A 14,168-nucleotide genomic window follows, 5' to 3' on the forward strand; every position below is an offset into this window, starting at 1 on the left:
TATATTGCGAAGCATGGTGGACTATTAAATGTAAAAGCTAATTTGTTTAAGATATAAGTAGTAAAGTAGTGAAAACTAGTACCGATAAAAGTCATATAAATTGAATTATAGTAATAATCTGTGTAAATCGTTATTTTAATTCAATGTACTGTTATTAGTTTATCAAGTACTGTTATTTATTTATTAAGTACGGTTACTTACCTTAAGCTAATTTTTTTTTTTTTTAAAAAAAAAGGGTGACGTCACTTGGTATTGGGCGACGCGATCTATACCGGGTAGCGGTCCATCATTCCTCCTCTCTGGCTCTCTCTCTCATGGTCTCCTTCTGACTTTCTCTCCCTCAATCACCAATTCACCGGTAACCATCACGAAGACACCAACGGATTGCAATTATCCACGATTTTGGCACACGATTCTAACAAACCGCAGCCAGCCAGCCACCTCGCGTCTAGGGATAGCAAACGCTAGGTCGCGCGGCTCCAGCGATCGCAACCACCAGTTCGCGCGGCTCAAGCAACCTAGGCCACAAAATCGCGTGATTTCGGCGACCTAGCAGCCACCAGATCTGGGCGCACGGCTTGTGGACGTTGTGGTGCCTGGCTGCCTTTTTCGATGCTTCCTGATGGTTTTTTTTTGGATTTTTTAATGATTTTTTAAAAAAATATCTAAGAAATCCATCGATTCTCATCGCAATGGAGCCAATCCACGTCCTCATCCTCACCAACGACCATCCAGTCACGACCAGGTAGTTTTCTTCTTCCCTCTCTTTCGTAGACAATTCCTCTATTTTTTGATTAAATTGATTGTTGAAATGAATTGATTTATGGGTTTTTATTTTTCCCTTTCTGGGTTTTTGTTTAATTTTTATGGATTGTTGTTAAATTTAATAGGGTTTAATTTTGTTGGGGTTTAACTTTTATGGGTGTTTGTTGAATTTTCTAGGGAAAAAAATGAAGAAAGTCAGGAGGAAGTGTGAGAAAGAGAAGGTTGGACCTAGAGAAGCTCGACCATAGCAGGCAACGCTAGCTCCTCTAATAATTATGCAGGTCCATTGGTGGAAATTTCGCGTATAATTTTTCATTTCTTTATTTTGGGTTATTTTTTTTAATGGAATTATTTGGGTGAAATTCGCAAATTAAATTGTCTGTAGTTGGAAGCTTTCAACAAATGAGGAATTGAATCAGAGAATTCACATGTAGAGGACTAGAGGTACTTTCTCAATTATCTTACTTTAAGGAAATTTGATGCATAAAAGATCAAATTTGTTGTTCATCATTTTTTTTTTTTTTTTTTTTTTTTTTTTTTACATATAATTATATTCCTATGAAAAAATGCCCACTTCCCTTTCACTGTGGCATGTTCACTCTTTGAAGATCATGACTACCGTCAATCCTCTCCTTTGTCTTCTAAAATGTAATGTACACTGATGGACAAAAGCAGCAGAGTCACAATAATAATATTGGATCATCTGACAAGATGAGAAAATCAGAAGAATATTATTATGATAAATGTACTGTCTGGGGTAAAAATACCCTCGATATGTGTACCCATGCCACAGCGACACGTGTCCGCAAGCTCAGCGCTCAATAAGCCAATTAGAGCATGACACGTGTCATTCAATGATAGACGGGTAAAAATGGGCTCCAAGCCCATAACCTTAGAAACCGTAAAACGATGGGAAGCTAATCTATTTAGGTTAAATAACCTAAAAGGGCACATGTCCCAATGCTCTATAAATACTGATCTTCACATCAGTTTCAAGGGATCTAATTCTCTCTCCAAGGGCAATGCCCCCCCCCCACAATTACTCTCCCTTCTCTCTACTTTCCCTCTCTAAAATACATTATTTCGCTCACTAACTTGATTGTCGGAGGCGGACCACCGGCCCCCGGGGGTCCGTTGTTTTGCAGGTGACCAAGCCGTTCGAGTGTTGCATTGCGGATCTGTCTCCCGCGAGACGTACACGCCCTCCACTCGGGTACGTACAAAGAACCCCAAAACATGTACCATAACACCTAATTTTTGAAATTTTTGGGAAAAATTGGTTTGAATATGTTTTTTGGCCATTGTTTCATGATTGATTGTGTAAGAAATAATAACTGCCTATTATGTTTCATGATCATTATGGTCTGTCTTGTATTGGAGCATCCAGTAGAAATTTATCTATCCTGAAGAAGATTGTCAAGTAGATTTGACATTATAATGCATTTGTTATTTGCAGATGTATATCAATGACAGGTAATTACGTATACAAGTTGATGAAAGGGAAATGAGATATCTCTCATGGTGAAATGTAAAACTGCTTGTATAATAAAAATTATTAACTATGACAAAAAGAGGAAATCATGGAGAAAATAGTGTCAATCATGATGCCCCTGAATATGTGATGACTGGTATGTAACAGAGCTCAAACATTTGATCAAATTAAATTTTTGTCCTTCCTTCTTTTGCCTAAGGCTTCTTGTATTATCATCTTCTTACATGTTGGGATAATTGCTACAAATGTCTCAAATCATATATTTTTCTCTGAACTCAAAATATCTTACATGGGCTGCTTGTTATTTTTGTAAGGTTCTATGAAATTTATTGTCTTCTTGCACTTTCTGATCATGATCATTGTGATGTGTTGTTTATGCGCTTTAATTTTCAGCAAAATACAAGTGTATATTTGTCAGTTCATACACTCATCACTTGGCACTTGTATTGTCTCAAATCAGAAAATTTGTTTTTTGATATCACACATTTTGCGACTTTTGTATTTTGATATATCAAAATATACTCATAACCGTGTTAATCACTGTCTTATATATTATGTCTCGGTGATTCTTCCCATGAGTTATCACTCAAACTCGCATTCTCATACTTCTGGTAATGTTATCAATTTTAGAGCATGGTAAATGGACTCCTTTGAAATTTCCGCATAAAAATTCATCAAACTTGTTCTAAGGCACTGCTGTGAGCCTTATTTCACTTGTGCTTTGCTGCATTATCGTGTTCCTACTTTGTAAAATTGATAACATTACCACAAGAAGTCCATACTTTTGGTAATGTTATCAATTCTTCCCATGAGCCTTATTTCACTTGTGCCTCACATTCCATCTTAACTTAAAACCTTTGGACTTTTGCCTGATGTTTTGCTTTCTTATTTATCTAAGATATGGCGTTGAACTGAACTCACGTAACTTTGATGGTTTAGTGTTGAAAAAGCAAAGATCTTTGGGTTGTAGAGTTATTTGCACCTTGGTATGTTTTTGTACGGCTTTTTTTTGTTTGAGTTGTTAGTTTGTATTCTGATCCTCGAGATTTTTATACTATGATGCATCGATTGTCATGGGGAGAAAATCATTATAGTCAACTACTTAATTTGAAAAGTTTTGGGATTTGAAAAGTAGCATTATATCAGAAAAATTTTAAGAATGACTTTTAATTTCAATTGGAAATCCTTTACTTAATTCTTAGGAGAAGAAAGAGAGAGTAAGAGGGGCAGGGTGAAAAAGGGCTAGGGGGAAAGAGATATATTTAAGAGTCAGAAGAGAAAGTATAGAGCAATAAAGAAAAAGCATGGCCGATAGATAGAAAGAAAGAGATACATGATAAAGAGAAAGATGGGTCGGGGGAAAAAGAAAGGGAGGTTTTAAAAAAGAGGGAAATACAGAGAAACCGAGAGATATAAAGGGGCAAGGGGGAGAGAGGTAAAAAGAGAGAGGGAGGGGGAGCGGGAAGGGGATGGAGAGCGGGAGGGGGTCATACTTAGTCTGAGAAAGAGGGAGGGGGAGGGGGATGATAATTCTGAGGTTGTATGGGTCATACTTAGTCTGAGAGATTTCGACGACAGCAGAAGATTAGCAGTTCTGAAGAAAGGAAGGATGTGCATTTTGCAAAGAATTCGAGTGAACAGAAGAAATCCTAGAAGGAATTAAGATCCTCCTTGCAGAAGATAGATCTTCAGAGAGTGGCTACCATAATGCTGGGAAAAGTAGGAGCTAGACTGATGGCTGTCGGGTATGGATTACAGGCAGTAAACACTGTCAAATCCTCTCTAAATGCCGAAGGATGCTGCACAACATCTCCCTAGCTTACCAGAAGGAGCAGCAAGTATAACTTCAACTCTAAGCCGGAACTTCCCTCCATTTGACTTAAATCTGATGGACTGTTAGGTACACTTCATTGAATTATATTGATTATCCAATGTATTCAGAATAGTTAATAAGTTCCTGATTTCCTACAAAATAATATCTTGTGACTGTAGATGACACAGATGGGTTGGCTATGAAGCAACGAAAGAGATTCGAAGATTGGAATCAGGAACAAGTGTTCACATTCCAATTGTTGCTCTAACAGCGCACGCAATGTCGTAAGATGGACAAATATATAGGGTTGTTGTCTAAGGTCTCAAGATCAAGTGCTTGTCTACTTGAAAATGTGTATAAAATATGTATAGGTGGATCCAAGTCTATGTAAGAGTCAAAAGGCCAATTGTGGTGGTGATATAACCTGGCTTTGGGGTATATAAAAAAAATAGAGAGAAAAAGGGGTAATACCTTACTAATCTTAGTGCTCTTATAATTATTTACTGGTTCACAAGTTCTAAAATCTAGTGCTTTTTCGGCATTTAGAGCAATATGAAAAATATGGACTTTAGATTTTAGATTTAGTTGATGTAAATTACAGTGTACATGGTGAAAATTAATGGTGTAAAAAAAAATAAAAAATAAAAAATAAAAACCATAAAAGTTATTGTAGATCATGTTCATTATAAGAAGTGTTACATTATTTAAAACTTACGACCAGATAGGAAGTGTTAAAATAGTGTGCAATCTCTTGAATTTTTCTGTACTCAAGGGTTTTTAACTTTAAATTTTAATTTTTTTCTAATAAATTTCTTCTAAGAAGTTTAGGGATATTAGCTTAGGAAAATACAAGTAGTTTAGGAAAACAGTATATAAAAACGCGACAGAGAAAAAGAGACCACATAAGAAATCATTTAATAAAATCATGGCAATGAATTCAACTAAAGAAAGAAAAGGAGACGGTTATCCCTCTAGAAAAGTAACTTATGAAAATAGGGTCAATTGACTTTGGAGAGATGAAAGACCAATTAAGAACGATCACATTAGGACATCAAGACAATTAGCTTAGAAGAGAAATTAAAGAGGGAGACAACTTAAGAAAGATCACTTAAGAAAATTAGAGCAATTACTCCTATCTTTTGACTACATTTAAAATTATCCATATCCAAAATTAATAAAAACAAATATTAAATTTGCTAAAATAAACATGTTGCTAAATTAGGCCAATTCATGGATAACCCATAAGAAATTATCTTTGCTACCTTTGGTCCAAGTACAAAAGTCAATGCATGTCAATTACTTTACTAACCTATTTCCTTGCATAGAAAATGATAAAAAAACAAATCTTTTAACATATTGCAAAACCTATAGGCTTAAAAAACATAAATAAATAAAAATCCTATTATTATTATTATTATTATTATTATTTTATCCATATCAAATCAAAATATAAAAAAAACAAATAGTAAATCTATTAAAATGAACATGCTATTAAAATTAGGCCCAATTCATGAATAACCCATAAGAAATTACCTTACTTAGCTTTGGTCCAACTACAAAAGCCATACACTTTATTTTTTTACCTTATCAAAAATATTATTATTAATTTTTATTAAATTTACCCAATATACATTTCTTTTCAAACTCATTAACTACTTGAAAAAAAAATAAAAAAATGACCCCCACATTACCACATCTCAAAGCAAGAATGACATGTTAAAATTCACACTAGAACGCGCGCGTAGCGCGCGCAAAACTCCCTAGTAGTATAAAGATAAAAAACAACAGTTTACTTATATTCATTTCACAAAAATTTTAAAATAAAATGATTTAATAAGTAGTAATGATTTTACTTATAAATATGTCTTAATCATATATTTTTAACCCTCAAAATAATAATGATATACAATGTACTACTTGAAAACAACCTCTTTTTTTAATTCTTAAATTGTATGGAAAGATTTGAAAAATAATTCAACTCAATGAACTAACAATCAATACCCACATAAAATGTTTTTATACATTGTGATTCTAATATCAAATGTTTATAAAAAGAAATTGTTATTAATTGTTATTATTATTATTTATTTATTTTAAAGAATTGTTATAATTAATAGAAATTATTAATTAATAATATTATTAAATATTAATTCTTAATAGTTTGAATTATTAAATATTATTATTGATAATTATTACTATGATTAATAAATATTAATTATTATTAATATTATTAATTATTATAATTATTTTTAATGTTAATAATTATTATAATTATTTAAAATAATTAATTATTATCATCAATACAATATTAATTATTATTATTGAATATTAATTATTATTTTTATTATTAATTATTATTTGAAAATAGAGCAGAGCAGCGCAGAGTAAAGTAGAGCAGATATGATTTGAGCTGAGCAGGGCTCAGCAGAGTAGAGCAAAGCAGAGCAGAGTAGCTCTAAAGAACGAGGCCTAGGTTATGCAAGTTAAATTAGATTAAATGTTTCGATCACATTTTTTTTTCCTCCTCCTCCTCCTCGTATGTATACATAAATAACTTAATTTATTTTGTTGATTAAGTTGTAATAGTCAGAATTTTGAATTTCATAACAATTGACATTGTTATCAATTGTGTTAATGATACCTATAATTTTTTTTAAACAAATGATACCTTTAATTTAGAAGTATGTGTCCATAAAAATTTAAATCTACATAATTTATTATTTTTTTTTCTTTCACTAATAAATCAAAGATATTACATATATTAATAGCTGTTCTATGAACTCACTCTAGATGTCATGATTTATTTTGTGTTTCTATTGTAATGCTTATGTTTTCAATCTTTAATTTGTGACTAAATGTGCAAACATAGCCCATCGACAATAGTTTCACTATTTCGCTCAAAAGATTTTACTTATGATAAAAAACACATTGAAATAAAAGAAAAAATTGATTTAAATAATCCAACCTTTGCCGTTTATATCTATTAATACAACTTTTGAATTTTTCTTGAATATAATCTAAGCTTTAGGGAGTCTTTGATTTTATTAGGCCAAACTGGTCATCAACCTACAATATCAGGCTATCTTGCCAGATGTCACATTTTGATTTGTCTTATATGAAAAAAATTTTAATTTCTTTTTTTTTTCCTTTCCCACTCCACTCCCTTTCTTTTAAATCAGCCCCTTTCCTCCACCTCCATCAATTTCGGTAACGACAACCCCTTTCCTTTGCTTTTCTGACCACCCCTTCTCCTCCTTAACCCTACCACCCACCTAAAACCAGCGAAATCTCGAAACCCCTGCCACTACCAACCTAAAAACCTCGAAAACCTAATAACCATCAATCCCATAACCCCGAAACCAACAACACCATCAAAATCCCGACCACCATGAAATGCCGAAATCCCAGCCACCCTCAAAAACCCCAAATTCACCACCAACCTCCGAAATCTCGAAACCACCAACCCCAAAAGCCCTTTTCTCCTACGATCTCCCACCATTTCTAGATTGATAATTCTGCTTGGGTTCGGGGTTGTAGAGGGATTTTGGGGGTGGTTGAGTTTCATGGGTGTGGTGGCAGGGTTTTGGGTTAGATAGGTTTCGATGGGTTGGGTGGCTAGGTTTCACGGTTTTGGGAAGTTGTCTGAGGTGGGTGGCTAGGGATTTTATGGGTTTGGTTGGGTGGTTGGAGGTGGCTGAATTCTAGGGGTTAGGAGGTTGGGTTTCAACGATTAAGTGAGGGGGATAGGATAAAAGCGGAGGGATTTAACATGTCCTTTGTTTGTTTAGAGGGATAGGGATTATGAGGGGGGTTAGGAGAGGGATAAAAAAAGGGAGTTATCCCTCCAAATTAATAACTAGGGGGGTGGTATAAGGGATGTGGATTATATTTAATGGGTAAAAGACATTTCTACCCTTAATGAAATAAAAAGAAGAAGGGAGTGAAGAAAGGATAGAAGGTTAATTTTGTATTTTTATTTGTTATTCCAATCTAATTCTAACCCATACCATACAATGGAATACACTATTTTTATCCTTATCCCATCTATTAATCCACCTTCTTATCCCACTCAATCCCATCCTTCCTACCAAACTCCTCGTAAAGGGTTGGGTTGCTGGGGCAAGAGGGAAGGAGAAGGAGAGAGAAATAAAAAAAGGCTTCTTTTAATTTTTTAAATTTGTTTTGTTCAATTAAAAAATTACGTGAACAATAGGTTATTAGGTTAATGTGGCCTATTGAAGACACCCAAAACTTGGATTTTTTAGGAATAATCCAAAGGTTAGACTAATAGATTTGAACGAGCTAAAGGTTGGATTATTTAAATCTATTTTTTTTCTTTAAAAAAAAGAGTCAAACACCTAAATGGAAAATAAAATATAGTAAAATGTTTTTATGTATAGTGTATATCAAAATGGCACATCAAAAACACACAATTGACCCAAATAATAATATTTTGCGCTTATCAACATTTACTTAACATTTAATTAACGTTAAATTTTTTATTATCCATAATAATATATGGACCATTAAATTGAAAAGAACAAAATTTTAGGAAAAAAAAAACATGAGATGAACTTTGTTGTCATTTGTAGTGTTTGCCCAACAACCATGATATTAGTTTTTCCTAATATAGGAAAAATAATTTATTTTTAGTACTATACCATTTTATTGATAATCTTTTATTCAGAACCATTTTTTTTTTTTTTTTTTTTTTGACAAAAGCAAAGGAAAACTTAAAAATAGTTACAAACTAGATTGGACCCCGAGATTCGACATTGTCTTGCAATGTCATGAGCCCTTTGAACTTGCTCTCTTTTGACCTTGACAATTGTACACCTTTGAAAGCCTCGTCCCGCTTCCTTAATAGCTTTGATCGTCCAAGCAATTGACATCTCCTTACCTATCTTACCTTGAAGATTATCGATGAGTGCCGCCGCATCAGACATAATCAACACTTCCTGTTCCCCTCTATCCTTAGCCCAAATTAAGGCTTCCAGACAGGCCCACGCCTCGCAATGCAAGGCCGATAGTGCTGCTCCATGCTTTCCTCCTCCTCTCGAATTATGTAGATGATTCCTGTCATTTACTACCCAGCCAATACCGGACTTTGTTGTCTTCTTCTCCCATGCACCATCCACTTCAATTTTGAAATTCGCAAACCCTTTGTCAATTGTTCCGAGTTGAACATGGTAGAACCCCGGAGGGAAACACGGATCATTCAATGTACCGGTGCCCGGAGGGATGTCTGTTATAGTCATATAAATAAAAGCCTCATGCTCTTGAATAGCCTTGTTAATAAGGGCCGTAATTAGGCCTGGACTTCTCCCCACATCCCTGAAAACCTCTTCATCCCTAGCTTTCCACAGCCCCCACAAGGTAGCTAAAAACATCGGAATACAAGCACTCCGCTTACCATCCTCGCTATAAAAAAGCAGGATATAGTGCTGAATCCAACCTTTCAATGAGTTGGACCCAGAATCATTAGAGCAAATAGTTAGGGGGCCATTCCCCCAAACATCCTTTGCTAGAGAACAGAGACGAAAAAGATGTTGGCAATCCTCTATTTCCTCTCCACAGTAGTCACACGTTACATCCATGTGAATCCCTCTCCTTGCTAAATTTGTTTTCACTGCTATGGCCTCATGGAATAATCTCCATATGAAAATCTTCCACTTAGGCTGAATATTTAATCTCCACAAGAGCTTAACAAAACCTTGATCAATCAGGGTGATATTACCCCTTTCTCCTCCTTGTCCTTTCGAGCACCAGTAGTAGCCTGTTTTAACCGTATAAATTCCTGAAGGATGATGTTTCCAATAGATGTAATCATCCTCTAACCTCGAAGGAAGCTCCATGGCCAGAATGGTTTTCGCGCTCTCCCACTCAAAACATTCTCTAACTTTCCCAGCCTTCCAAGTGCAGGTTTCTGCATCAACGAAATCACTCACCTTCCATCTCATGGCCTCCCCTAGCCTTTACCCTGAATTAACCGTTGGGACCTCCCCTCGTACCCACGGCATGATTATGGCTTTGATCCTTTCACCATTCCCAACCTTCCAAGCAAACCCTTTTTTGAACACCTCGACAATCCTTCCCAAGCTTACCCTTCCCAAAGAAGGGTTGCCTTTCCTTTCATAAGACCTAGCCACATTGCATAAGCCACAAGGCTGACACCCTCTATGGACTTTTGCCAGTAATAGTTGGGGGTTAAGGTGCATTCTAATAGCCTGTTTGAATAACAGCGCATTATTAAGAGATGTAGACCCTCTGATTCCTAGCCCTCCCATGCTTTTCGGAAGCTGTATAATGGACTTACTTACCCAGTGCAACCCTATTCAGAACCATTGTTACTAGGGAATGTTTCTGTTTTGCCTCTGAATATTTTTTGTTTTTCTTCTCTCTGTTTATATTATATATAAGGTACCGTTTTGCACATTACAAATATAACAATTTATAAGCCGAGGAGCTAGAAAAAAAAATGGGGAAGTTTTTTATATTTGCTTTTGCAAGTTTTCGTTTTGTAAATATTACATTAACAATAAATGCACAAACTCTAATTCCAGAAAACGATGCTGAAGTTAATACTTGGTTTCAAGCTGCAATAAAACCTATTAGGTATCCAAATATATTTCTTTTTTATTTTTTTTTATTCAATATATTGTCACATACTCCATCCGTCCCTTTATTACATGCCTGTATTTTTTTTTGGGGTGACCAAAATTAAGTGTCTATTTCTATTTATAGGTTGTACTTTTTTACAATATTATTCACTTTTTGATGATTTGTCATCATTTTTTTTTTTTGTACTTTAACATCAATTTCCAATACTTTCTCTCTCCTAATTCCCAACCACTTTTTCTTTCTCTCTATCTCTCTCTAACCCTACATGCATATTTATATGCCCAGTTATTAGTTTTAAGGAATCTTTAACTTTCTTAATTCCCGTGCAAAATGAGAAATAGGCATATAATAAAGGGACGGAGGGAGCATCATTTATAAATAAACTACTAATGTACACTAGTTATAGTCATTAGTGATAGGTATGAAAGTATCCATATGTAAACTTATGTGCTACTTTTCATAATTATTTTAGAATATTCAAATTATACTAATTATTACACTTGTACATTAATTTATATAACATGTAATCAAAACAAATTTTCTCACTTTTCAGTGCACAGAGAGGAACATTAGAACCCAGTGTGGTAGAAGCTGAAAGTGGTGGGGTAGAAACTATCGATGTAAGACAAGATGGAAGTGGAAAATTTAAGACAATATCAGATGCTGTGAAACATGTTAAAATAGGAAACACAAAACGTGTAATTATAACAATTGGTCCAGGAGAGTACATGGAAAAAGTTAAAGTTGATAGATTTAAATCCTATGTCAGTTTTTATGGAACAGATCCTGAAAATAGGCCAACTATAACATTTGCTGGTACTGCTGCTGAATATGGGACTGTAGATAGTGCAACATTGATTGTGGAGTCAGACTACTTTGTTGCTTCAAACATAATTGTTTCGATATACAACTCATTCTTATTATTACTAATTATTTTTGAATTTTCTTTCATAACATTTCAATTCCATATGCTCGTAAATTTAACAATTAACATACTAGTTTATTGCATATTTATTTTAATTTTATGGTTCTAAAGGGATAATAAATAATTTCAAGCAATAACACAAGTAGATAAACTGAAATTAAATGGTACAAAGAGTTTTTTTTATTAAGAATCAAAGAATATATTATTTCACATGGGAGAATTCATGATATAATTAATAGTTAATGTATTATATTATACCCTATTTTCAATCATTCTAATATTCAAATTATTGCATAAGCTTATTTTCATTTTAAGCTTTATAAAATTTCAAGTACCTTAAAACTATAAATTTAGTGATTTAGATAAAAAAAAAAATATCGATTACATAGTTCTACTCCTTCGTTACTTTATGTTTCTCCCATATGGAAATAATATAAGTTGTTATTTATTTTTCTTGATAATAATATCAAAATAAAAGTACTCGTGAGGGTTTGTCGTCTTAATGTCCAATTTATAATGCAATCTTAAAATTTTTTGTAGTACAATTTAACGACATTCATAGAAATTGCCATTATTTGAACTTCTGCAAAATGAAAAATGGGAACATGTTTAAGAACAAAGGTAGAATAAAAAATTAAAGATTTTAAAATACTATGTGTTATTGGCTAATGCAACCACAAGATTGTTCCAAGTATAAAGCGTATGAATTTTTGACTTTGACAATATTTTTTAAATGAAACTTTCTATAGGTTGAAATTTAGAATTGAATGGGAAGGAAATCATTAGTAAAAATATTAGAATATAATGTTCATTTGTTTGAATCAATTTACTAATTAAGTTAAACGATTATGTGGAATAATTATACAATAAAATCAAAAACTAAACAAATTTGTTGATAACATGACTTTTATTGAAAGTGCCTGATTTTAGATGAAAAATCAAAGTACATCAATAAATTTGTCTAATTACAGAATGCTGCTCCAAGACCTGATGGAAAACGAAAGGGAGCGCAAGCTGTTGCAATGAGAATATCCGGTGATAAAGCTGCATTTTATAACTGTAAATTTGTGGGATTTCAAGACACTGTATGTGATGATAAAGGAAAACATTTCTTCAAGGATTGCTATATTGAAGGGACTGTTGATTTTATCTTTGGTGAAGCAAGATCTTTATACTTGGTAAAACGATTTATCTTCCTCTTTGATCCATGTGGACAATAATGTCAATTATTAATTAATTCGATAGAAAATCATTAAACGTCGTATTCTCACTAAAAAGTTAATTTAATAACTTTGATTGACAGAATACTGAGCTTCATGTTCTATCGGGTGATCAAATGGCAATGATTGTTGCACATGCAAGGAATAATCCAAATGGAGAAGGTGGGTACTCATTTGTCCATTGTCCAGTGACTGGAACAGGTGGTCATGCTGTCTTAGGTAGAGCATGGTTTGAGGCAGCTCGAGCTGTATTCTCCTATTGTCCCATGAGCGATGTTGTCAATCCTGAGGGATGGTCTAACAATAATAAGCCCGAAGTACAAGAGTAAGCATCTCTTATTCTATATGATGGGAATTAAATTTTTATATCATCTAAAGTTTTCACAAAACTATCACCTAGTTCATCTTTTCAATTATTTGCAGAAAAAAAAAAAAAAAATCTTCGATCTATCATACATGGGAGAAAATTAATAAAATTTAAAAGTGATATTATTTGAACTTACCCTCATTAAGAAAAAAAATACTACAAAATAAAAAATTAACAAGTTATGAATCATACATGAAATAGATAAAAATATTTTGTTACACTTTAAGTCATTCGCCAAACTGTATTGTTGTTATTCTATACACTTCTATTTTGAAGATATATATGACTTAAAGTACATCTAAATACAATCTATACAATTTTGTATAAAATTTTAGATAATTCAATCTAGCCATTGTCTTAATAATAATAACATAATATTTCTTTTGTACTATTTTGAATGAATAAAGTGAGCTACTAAGCCCTAGTTTATAATACATGATACTATAAAAATATTAATGTCTTTTAATTGAATGTTTGTAGGACTGTATTCTTTGGAGAGTATAACAACAAAGGTCCCGGTGCATCACTTGCGAAACGAGTTCCGTATACCAAGAAATTAACAGAAGCAGAAGCAAAAACATTCATCAGTTTGGAATATATTGATGCGGCTAAATGGCTACTTCCGCCTCCTAAAGTGTGAAATAAAACTAGCTTACTAGCCATAATTGAAAAATGACAAAAAAGATAAATAGGGTACATCGATATAGTAGTAGGGTGATCTTAACTGTAGAGTTACTTGTGATTTCCCTAATGATGACTTTCAACAAGGAAAGGTTTCATTTAATACAACAATGACTTTTAATTATATTTTGTACTTTTACTTCATTTTGTGTTTCGCGCTTTCAACTAATAACCTATAGAGGTAAAGAGCCACCCCTTTCCTCTATTCTAATTATATTCGTTTCAATGTACTTACTAAATATATTTTTTTTTTTTACAATAGTATATAATAATTAAAGATATTT

At 33.2% G+C, this 14,168-nt stretch overlaps 1 protein-coding gene and 1 long non-coding RNA gene across 4 annotated transcripts; both read left to right on the plus strand.

Moving 5' to 3' along the window:
• The first annotated feature begins 313 nt into the window (after positions 1-313).
• On the plus strand, positions 314-2,547 carry LOC145585054 (uncharacterized). 3 transcript variants are annotated; one of them, XR_014100533.1, is made up of 5 exons: positions 314-745; positions 943-1,046; positions 1,151-1,209; positions 1,874-1,978; positions 2,222-2,547. It is a non-coding gene; the product is annotated as an uncharacterized LOC145585054 (long non-coding RNA). The 3 variants fall into 3 exon arrangements; XR_014100532.1 differs by having other exon boundaries at positions 1,911-1,978; XR_014100531.1 differs by lacking the exons at positions 314-745; positions 943-1,046; positions 1,151-1,209 and having other exon boundaries at positions 1,220-1,978.
• An 8,001-nt stretch (positions 2,548-10,548) lies between these two features.
• On the plus strand, positions 10,549-13,843 carry LOC145584031 (pectinesterase 1-like). The gene is made up of 5 exons (XM_081640972.1): positions 10,549-10,685; positions 11,245-11,587; positions 12,588-12,794; positions 12,920-13,161; positions 13,684-13,843. The coding sequence occupies exons 1-5, from the start codon at positions 10,549-10,551 to the stop codon at positions 13,841-13,843; spliced, it is 1,089 nt and encodes a 362-aa protein (XP_081497098.1).
• Positions 13,844-14,168: the final 325 nt, after the last annotated feature.

This window comes from Chenopodium album, chromosome 16, assembly GCF_948465745.1.
Source record: "Chenopodium album chromosome 16, dcCheAlbu1.1, whole genome shotgun sequence".
NCBI lineage: Eukaryota > Viridiplantae > Streptophyta > Magnoliopsida > Caryophyllales > Amaranthaceae > Chenopodium > Chenopodium album.